The sequence below is a fragment of the Melitaea cinxia genome, chromosome 28, assembly GCF_905220565.1.
Source record: "Melitaea cinxia chromosome 28, ilMelCinx1.1, whole genome shotgun sequence".
Taxonomy (NCBI): Eukaryota; Metazoa; Arthropoda; class Insecta; order Lepidoptera; family Nymphalidae; genus Melitaea; species Melitaea cinxia.
In genome coordinates, this window is record NC_059421.1 from 6,498,318 (window position 1) to 6,508,670 (window position 10,353).

Below are 10,353 nucleotides of genomic sequence, written 5' to 3' on the forward strand. Positions count from 1 at the left end.
ATCTAAAGTATCGTTACTCCAAAAATAACGTTATGATGACCTTGACAAATTAACGATACCGAATTTTTAACGGTATTCCAAGCCCTATGTACATGGCTACTCCCCTCCGTGTTGCTCTTTGTTTAGTGCGAATTATTCGCACGGTTATTGTTATTTTTTTTGTATAATAGATTTGACTTTCAGATACAAAAGTATCTTATTTCCTATAGATATTACTATTTATTATATTATATTTAATAATATTATTATTAATTTATTAATTGAAATATTTTTTTTAATTTATAAAAACAGTTGAATTTATATTAAAATATTAATTTCGTATTAAGATTTTTTCTTTTAATTAATTTTGCTTGTGGCAACAATCAGCAAAAATAGTAAAATTGATCGGTTGATATCTAACAACATGGCGAACGTTCGTTAAACCTATCGCAGTTTGGTATTGGTCTAGAATTTCTATTTTTAATCGATAAAAAAGGAGTGCAGTGTTTCTCGAATGTTATTTACTCAATTTACACTTGATTTTACATTATAATAAAGTATTTACAATACTCAAATTTACATGTCTTCGTCTGCCATAAAGAAAAACTCGTTTGGTAACTTTTTAAACCTATTATTTTTATTTAAACCTCTAAATTTTATTGTAAATATCGACCGTTAACTTTGTTGAAAAATCCTAACCATATTTCCTCTATTCTAGAACAAATCAAGAATAATTGGTAGTAAAATAGCCGATAACGCTCAGCAATAAGATCAATGAACTTTTGAGTGGATTTTTGGACTGTTTATAATGCCTCGGCGAGTTAATGAGGAAGAGAGGTTACCTCAGAAGAAACTCAAGGTGGTGGAGGAGCCTCCTAGCTTGGACGTCAGTTTCTGTGATGACGAGGCTTTGCCACCGGGAATAGTATTTACTGATATTTTGCAGAAGAAGTGGCGCATAGGAAAACCTATAGGTAAGCTATAACATACAAAAAATTACAAATATTAACAAAATATATTTACGACAAAACATCATGTTATTATTTTTAATATGATGAAACATGCTGTAATTTATGGGCCCTATCTAAGTATAACATAATTATGTATTGGTAGAATGATGTAGATTTTTTTTTAATATTTCAATTTATCAACAAAATGCAGTGGTAGTTTAATACATATTATATTTTTCATATAATTTAAGGTGCTTAAGGATTTTTCTATTACAATTAGTAAACATTAAACATTCTTTAATAAGTTCTTATCATGAATTTACTGTCAAAATCTTACATAAAATAAGAAACATATAATTTTGATGAATACAAATTAAAAACATCAAACTCAATTCTTAGATCTTGTTATTTATACTTCGCTGCCTATCATAATATACCTACATTATTTTTTAAGGCTACTTAATCTTGACCTACATTGTACAATGATAAATTTGTGCGTCATCACAATCTTATTAAACATTTTTTGGAAATTTTTGTTAGTAACTCTTTTAGTAATTAACTTTTATTTTATACTTAAGAAAACATTAGAATAAATCTTAAGAAAACATTTGTATGTTTCAAAATAGTCTTTCTAAGAATGTAGTGCCTACTTGATTACATTTTATTTGATCAATTCAGCCTGTACCCTCGCCCTGCTGGGATAAGTCTATTTCTCTATGTAGGAAAAGGGTCAAAACTTAAGCCATAACATTAAAATCATGAAAAGGATAAAAGCCTTATTAAATTAATAATTCAAACTAAAGAGATACAATTCGTTATTTTTAGGTAGAGGTAGTTTCGGTAGGATATACTTAGCATCAGATGAGACGGATAAAGAAGTGACAAAATTAAATGCAAGATATGTAGTTAAGATCGAACCACATACCAATGGACCACTGTTTGTTGAAGTACATTGCCTCATCAGGACTGCACAAGTCACAAAAGGTAATAATTTATATCCATATATCTTAATATATATTTTAGCAACTTCAAATGACAAAAGTTTTAATATTGTTTAGTTTTATTTAAGATGTTGTTTGCACATGTAGAAAAGTGTAATTGTTATATGTAATTATATAATTACATTTTTTTTTTTAAATAAGCTATAGTTTTGATATTATTGTGTTTATTTTTATGAATAATCAAAATTTTAAGATGATAATAATATGGTGTAAAAAAGAAATATAAAACATGAATCATAGATGTGTTAATAGACAGTATCTAATATTATAATTTGTTACTCCAAGTAAATTGACTTAATTAATTTTTACTTATTACTCATATAATATAACCTTGACACTTTCAAAAGGAAGTACAAATGTGATTCCTAATTGCAAGTAAATGGTTTGTAGTTGACCAAAGTAATAAAACAATAAATAATGTTTATAGTGTTTTTAATTTTTATATTCTTGTAAATTTTTCATATAATCAACAAACTGATAATTTTGACGTTATTTTTGCAATTTTTTTATAAATAGTAATTAAATATAAATAATCTATTTTTATTTTAGTAAAAACCTGGCGTCAACAGAACAAACAAAAGAGACTTGGTATGCCACTATACATTGCTAGCGGATCATTCGCAGATAATAATACAGGTGTTAAATACAGATTCCTTGTTCTACCTCGCTATGATATTGATTTACACAAAATTATATTAAAAACGAAGGTCTTAGACTTAAGAAATGTACTTGTAATAGCCATACAAATACTTGACGCATTGGAATATCTCCATAACCATGGTTATACACACTCGGATATCAAAAGTTCTAATCTCATGCTTGGTTTCGATGGTAATAAATTAAACAAAGTTGTCAAACCTGCCCCGTCGTACCAGAAGGATAATAAACAACTAGTATTACTATCAAGGAAGCATAGAAAGACTAAAACAAGCAAATCTAGAGCGTCTAATTATTACGATGATGAAGATTTCATAGTACGAGACTACAGATCTTCATTGGAAAGTCAAGAAGACAATGATAAAAGATTGGCAAGTGTCAAGAAAAAATTAAGAAGAATACTGTCAGACAAAGATAGTAGAACCTTACATCGACATCACGCTTTTAATCTCAGACAATTGTCTAATTACGTAAACTATGAAGATTTAAATAGCTCTGTTTGCTCTGATCAATCATATCAAAAACTTCTAGACGATTTCGGGAATAAAAATCTCATTTACACATCAAGGAGTATACATGACTATGAAGATACAAATAAAGAAACAAATGAACTTGATTTGGACGATATCCGTAGAGAAGCTATATTATCTCAATCAAACGGACAAGTATATTTGCTGGACTATGGTCTTGCATCAAAATTTCTTGATTCCAATGGTAATCATAAAGACTTTGGTATGGATGCTAGAAAAGCTCACGATGGAACTCTAGAATATAGTTCACGAGACTCTCACATTGGCGCACATTCTAGACGCTCTGATTTAGAAACGTTGGGTTACAATTTATTAGATTGGCTGACTGGTACCTTACCTTGGAAAACAACTGAAGTTTTAGCAGAACCTGATTTAGTTCACGCTCTGAAGAAAAATTTCATGAGTGATGTCAAACTGCTACTAAAAACATGTTTCAAAACTGAATTCTATCCTCATTTCATGGAGAAATATCTGCAGTACATAACTAGTCTTGATTTTGCCGAAAAACCTGATTACGAGTATTGTAGAAGTCTGTTCAAAAGTGAGTTATTAAAAAATGGATATCCCATAGATAAGGACTTATCAGTTAATTTTGCTGAAGCATCGATGTCGCCAATGAGTCGCAAAATGTATTATGCAAAGAAATTCGGCAGGAAAAATACTCCACCAGACTTTTTAGCTAGAAATGGCATCAAAAAGGCTTACGAAAGAGAGAATGTTTGTTCGTTGGAAAATGATCTAAAATTAGAACTTCTTAAACAAACACTTAATACGTCAAGTGAGGGTATTCGTAAACCTTGCGCATCAAGAAACTTCTTTATATCGGATGCGGATCTAGTAGCTCGATTGAAGAAATCCCTTATGCCACATGACATATTTGGTAAAAAACTGTCGCCCAAGAATTTAAGATCAAAGAAAAAGAATATTACACGGCGCAAAGGCGTCAGAAGGCATAGAAATAGCATTGGCAAGTTTGGAAAATTCATGGGTTCAGCCAGACAGTTTACATGGGCTGAAATATTAGCAGGGAATCCGGAAGACATTATACGTAAGGAACGTAATCCAACAAGTGATAACAATGAGGAAGATGAAGACTCAACTTGCAAATATAGAATACGTAAACTTTCTAATGCCTCGGAAATGTCTGATGCTAACACACAATCAGTACTACTACAGAAAGATTACTTACTAAACATGAATCCTACTTACGCTATGAAAGAGGTTGTTGCAAATTTGAAAAAGAAAATTAATACAAAAGCAACGAAAGATTCAGAAGAAAAATTGGCAAATCCTCTCTTAGAAGGCTATACACCAGCTATGATTAGAGTATATAAAATGAAAGAAAAGAGAGAATTGAAAGAAAATCTTGAAGTTAATAAGAAAAAGAATGTAAATAAAGAAGTACCTATGACTAGATGTACAAGGTCCATGACTAATAAAGTGAAGCAAATTGATTCAAAACAAAAAACAGCTAAAGAAAAACCTTCAAATGAAGAAATCAAAAATGAAGTTGACAATAAACAAAGTACTTTTAAAAAGTCTAACAGAAAAACAAAAGTTACAAAAAATAACAATAAAGAAGTTAAAATAGAAGAAACAACAATTACACCAAAAGTTATTAAAAGTAAGTAAACCGTGTTTTTGTTTGGGGTCATCCAAGGCCCGATTTAGGGGAGGGCAACCAGGGCTACAGCCCCGGGCTTCACAATAGATTTCGGTAAAAACTTTTCAAATTCAGACTAGTAAGAACTAGTAAACAACTTTTCTTTACATATTTTTTTCGTGTTATAAAAAAAAATGACCATTTTATTAGGAATATAATTTGGGGCTAAGGGGCCTCCACTCCTTTGTTGCCCTGACCTGCCTCAAGACCCCTAAATGCGGCCCTGGGGTCGTCAATTAAACATGTGATATTTTTTAGCAACTTCTTAACCCCCTACCCCCCTTGGTGATATTTGGTGAGGTTTTTAGACTTAAACCATATCTATACACAAAAAACTCGTGTTTTTTGTGCAATGTAACTTGAAAATTTCGGAATATTATTTTTAAATATAGCTATAATCTGATTCAATTTTGGAAAATAAACAAAATTCTAGACAGGCATCAAGATTGCAGGGTGTTTGTTGGATGTTTTTTTTTCGGCTTAGATATCGCAGATTCAACAAAAAACAAATATATCTGATAGGGTGTTTTTCTGAACTCTTTCGGCAATCATGTGATAATTGGGTGACCTCTTATACCCCATTAGAAATTGTATATATATCAATGCTTAATTTTTTTTATTTACTTATTATTAACTCAGACTGAACTAAACCAATTTTTGTATCGGTATTAAAACAAAATCATTGACAGTTTCCTATGAAAACAGAGTACAAAAGATCATTTATAAAATTAGTAATTATGCTTGAAACCTTAATCGTTAGTTACATACAGTAGCAATAAATCTATGAAATTAAAATTTATCCAATATTAATAAGTCCTTACAAAACAATTAACACCAATAATAAATAGTATATTGTGCGTTCGAAATTTGAGAACAGAGCTCAGGAACTAATTGCCATAAGTGATCATCTCCGATCTAAAACTATTTGTCAAAATTATCTTAAAAGTAATATAGTCATATCTAATGTAATACTTTTTTATTTCAGAAACTGGACGTAAAGCACAAGTACCTACAAACAGGAGAAGGTTAAGGAGTAGCAAACGCAAAAAGCAGTAGCATAAGTCTTAAGTGTCTTGTCTTATTATTGTCAAGTTCAAAATTTAATTAACTAGTAGAATAAGCTTTAATGAGAAACCTGCATTTTTAAATTTAAAAAGATAACTGATCTGTGAAGAATATTTTTTTTTATATATATATATATATATATAATATGACAATCTTGGTGACATTTGGTTAAAGTGGATGTCGAAATTTATGTGTATTTATTATGTTTTGCCTTAAGTTCATCACACTCATATATATTTGTGATCCTTCCTAAATCATTTGTCATTACTAGTTTACGATAGACATTATTTTTAGTGTTTTGTGATTTCCTATAATAAATAAGGTTGAAAAATAAATAAATTACTGTTTTAAATGGTTTTTTTTACATCGCTTCGCTCGCTTCAGCCTGTAATATCTTACTACTGGGCATAGGGTAGGAGAAGGATAAAAGCTTAATCCACCACACTGCTCCAATGCGGATTGGCGGATATATTCCCTACTATGAGTAACGATCGCTATGAGGTGTACATGATAACCAGGACCGACGGCTTGACCTGCTCTCCGAGGCACGGTGGGGAGACCCACTAAGACTGCACAAACACCCAGACCACACAAACACCTGTATGGCCTATATAAATGTTTGTCATGTGCGGGGATCGAACCTGCAACCGCCAGCGCAATAGGTACAATCCATGGCTGTGACCGTTACGCCAAATTTTTACATCACAAGACAAAATATATCAATTTAACATCGGCTATTTATTTAAAACTTTATACCAGCATAAAATTTGTATATAATATCAAAATTGCTTAAATAAATAAAACTATTCATTTCTCTTACTCTAACACATAAAATAAATAATTAAACTAAATAAAAAAGTACAAAATAAAAATAATTGCATAAACATTTTTTTTATACTACAATACTGAAACGTGGCAATTAGAAAAATGACAACTTCTATTAAATGTTGCCAAGTAGACACATTCTAATACCTCCTTATTTAAATGGAAGTTAACCACGTTTTTAACAATTCTCAATGTCAAATTGTGTATTAAAGATATTTAACTTTAACTGCTATTAACTATTTTATTTTATTTTTATCTTTTGTATGGTATTTGTATATATGATTAAATCTGATTAAATAAAACTCAGTAATCACTGCTGCACAAAGAGCAACGCGGAGGGGAGTAGCCGTGGCATTTTTTACCGACACAAAACTGTCTGGCATTTTTTGCGAGGGGAAATTACAACATGCTCATTTTATCTAATTCCCACACAAAAATAATCGTCTGTCACTACGAAACACAGATACTAAATTAAAAACACACTTACTTAAGTACATTCTGTGTCATTACAGTATAATGACACGCCGCAACTACACTGACAAGTTGCTTACAGCCGTGGTTGTAACAATGTCGATATGCATTATCGATAAATTCAAGTACTAGGTTAGGGAAATAAGGTTTTTAAAGTGATACAAAGGTTAGATGTTATTATAAAAATGGACTTAATTTATTATATACTACAATAATTAACATGTTAAAAATAAACTAAATCCTTATATCATTTTAAAAACCAGTGATAGTAGTATCTATCACTGGTTTTTAAAATGGATTAATTTTCTATATATATGACGAATACATTTTTGGGGGTTTTATTTTTTCATTAAGAAAGAAATTGTGAATGGTAACTGACAGAAGGAAAAAAGTCTTTGCCAATAAACTTTTTAAGGCATGTGTGTGTTACGATCTAATGAGTGGTACATGTTCATGTAGGTTTATTGTCGTCACTTAAAGTTCTGCTAGATTGAATAATTATTGATGACTCTGGAAGGATGGATTTAACATTATTAACTTTCAAAGTTAATAAATCAAAGCTTCATTTCACTATTATGACTAAGGTGAACTACATCAGGTGGACTGATGTACGCTTGATTACCCTGTACATGAGATAAAAAAACTTACGGGACAAAAACAATGTAGCGTTAGTGTTGGTTTGATGCCCTCGACTAATTTCCTTCTATTGTTCGCCAACACTTGAAAGTCAGAGGATAGATTTTCCATGTATCCCTTAAATTTAGAGCTTTAGCAAACCTGCCAAATTTTTAACCGACTTCAAATAAAGGAGGAGGTTACTCAATTCGACCGTATATATATATATATATATATTTTAATGTGTGTGTTTTGCCCATAGTCACCACGCTGGGCAGGCGGGTTTTTTTTTTTTTTTTTTTTATATAACAATATATATCCACGGGCTCATAATGCCCGTGCTTTTATTATTCCAATATTAGTTTGTTAGTTTCTATAACTTGGTACTTACACATGCAACTTAGAGGACTAATTATTTAATTAGTAGGGCAGGCGGGTTGGTGACCGCAGTACTGGCTTTGTCGCACCGAAGACGCTGCTGCTCGTCTTCGGCCTGTGTATTTCAAAGCCAGCAGTTAGATGGTTATCATGAGTTCACGTTATTTTTGGCGTAAACTTATGGAGGCCTATGTCCAGCAGTGGACTGTGATAGGCTGTAATGATGATGATGATATTTTAATGTATGTTCGGAGATAACTTCTTCGTTTATGAACCGATTTTAATAATTCTTTTTTTGTTGGAAAGGAGATATCCATAGTTTGTTACCATGATAAGAAAACCAGGATCTGATGATGAGATCCCAGAGAAATCGAGGGAAACTTTCAAAAATCATAAGGGTGACTAGTAAATTTAATCATGTTTTCATTAAGTACTATAAAGCACTACTAAGTAAGAAAGGTCTGGAGTCGATCTGATGATGGAGAAGAAAGATAGTCGAGGGAACTCTTTAACAATTTATAGCAATTACCTGGTTTTTAACTTAATTCGTTTCTGTTGATGAGAACTTTGCACCTGTATGAGTTATAAGTGCCATTACACTCTGATGATGGAGACAAAAGATAGTCGAGGGAACTCTTTAACGATTTATAGCAATTACCTGCTGTTTGAACTTAATTCGTTTCTATTGATGAGAACTTTGCATATGTATGAGTTATAAGTGCCATTTCAGTCTGATGATGGAGACGAAAGGTAGTCGATGGAACTCTTCAACGACTTATACCAATTACCTGCTGTTTAAACTTAATTCGTTTCTATTGATGAGAACTTTGCATCTATATGAGTTACAAGTGCCATTACCCATGTCGCAGGACCAGGTTTGATGATGGAGCCCACAAACACTCGAGGGAATTTCTCAACAATTTACAGCAGTTACCTTTTGCTGTTTGACGACCGCTTTGATATAATGGTGCATGTGCCGTGTATGCGGTGCCTAGTCACCGACGGTCGCGGATTCTATTTCCGCTCGGAGTGGATATTTATGTTTATACAAATATTTATTTCCGGTCTAGTTATTAATCCTTGTGGTTCTCCCAACCTAGCCTCAGAGAACACGCTAGGCTGTCAGTCCCGGTTGTTATTACGTACACCTGATAGCGAACTTTACTCATAGTATGTCGACGCGTTAGCGCAGCGGTCACAGCGCCGGCTGTTCCGCTGGCATTAGTGGGTTCAATCTTGCCGCACGACAGACATTTGTATTGGCCATATAGATGTTTGTCATTGTCTGGGTGTTTGTGCTTGTGTATTATGTATGTTTCCGGACACCCGACACAAGAGAAAAAGCATCCTTGTTAGGTTTACCCATCACTAAAAATTGTAAAATAAAATAATTTTTAGCAAAAAAAAACCGACTTCAAGTAAAACTAACTACTCTAGTATCTACTCTTAAGTTGTATTCAGTTTTGTTTCATAATTTGTTTCATTGACTATTAGGTTGAATACTGTTATTATTCTGTTATTGTTTTGACATATCTAATAATATTTTTTGTACTTGTTTGTTGTGTGTGTGTTGTTTGTATTTGTTATTATAGCCAGGTTGTTGTAGTATTTACTTGGCACCAACTTCAAAATTATAAAATATTTATTTAATCATTTCTGATTAACTAAATCAAAATACGAATTACTTTGTACTAAGTAAATTTATTTTTCACTTTTTAGTTTCCTGTTTGAAGTCGGTTTTTTTTTTGTTAAAAATTATTTTATTATATAAAACATTATGGTCGAAATTCACATTAAGTAATTATAAGGAAATGTGTTAAAACTCGTGAGTATTGTATTATTTATTTATTTATTTAGGATCACCAGTAATTGTTAAAACTAATTACACAATAACGTAAACCTAATCGTAATAAATACTTTAGAGCTAAGTGTTACAATTTATTAAGGTGAACACAAAAAAAAAACATATTTAAAATTTATAAAAATCAACAGTCACCAATTATACATAAGAAGTAGCGATCATAACAACATTTCGTCCATGTCTCGCACAATTCCCGTCTGAGTTTGGTAAATGAGTCAGTAAAGACGTCGATTTTAGTTTCGTTAAGTAGTCTGGACAACCTCGGTACCAATGAGTTGGCACTCAGAGTTGATTTGCGAAAGGGCGGGCACAGCGGAGTAATAGGAGTACGAGGATAAGTTCTCGGCACACGGAATTG

General features: G+C 31.7%; 1 protein-coding gene across 1 annotated transcript; it reads left to right on the plus strand.

Annotated features, from left to right (window-relative positions):
- The first annotated feature begins 777 nt into the window (after nt 1–777).
- On the plus strand, nt 778–6,197 carry LOC123667506. Its single transcript, XM_045601396.1, has 4 exons — nt 778–953; nt 1,755–1,913; nt 2,480–4,741; nt 5,766–6,197. The coding sequence occupies exons 1-4, from the start codon at nt 788–790 to the stop codon at nt 5,834–5,836; spliced, it is 2,658 nt and encodes an 885-aa protein (XP_045457352.1). The 5' UTR covers nt 778–787; the 3' UTR covers nt 5,837–6,197.
- Nucleotides 6,198–10,353: the final 4,156 nt, after the last annotated feature.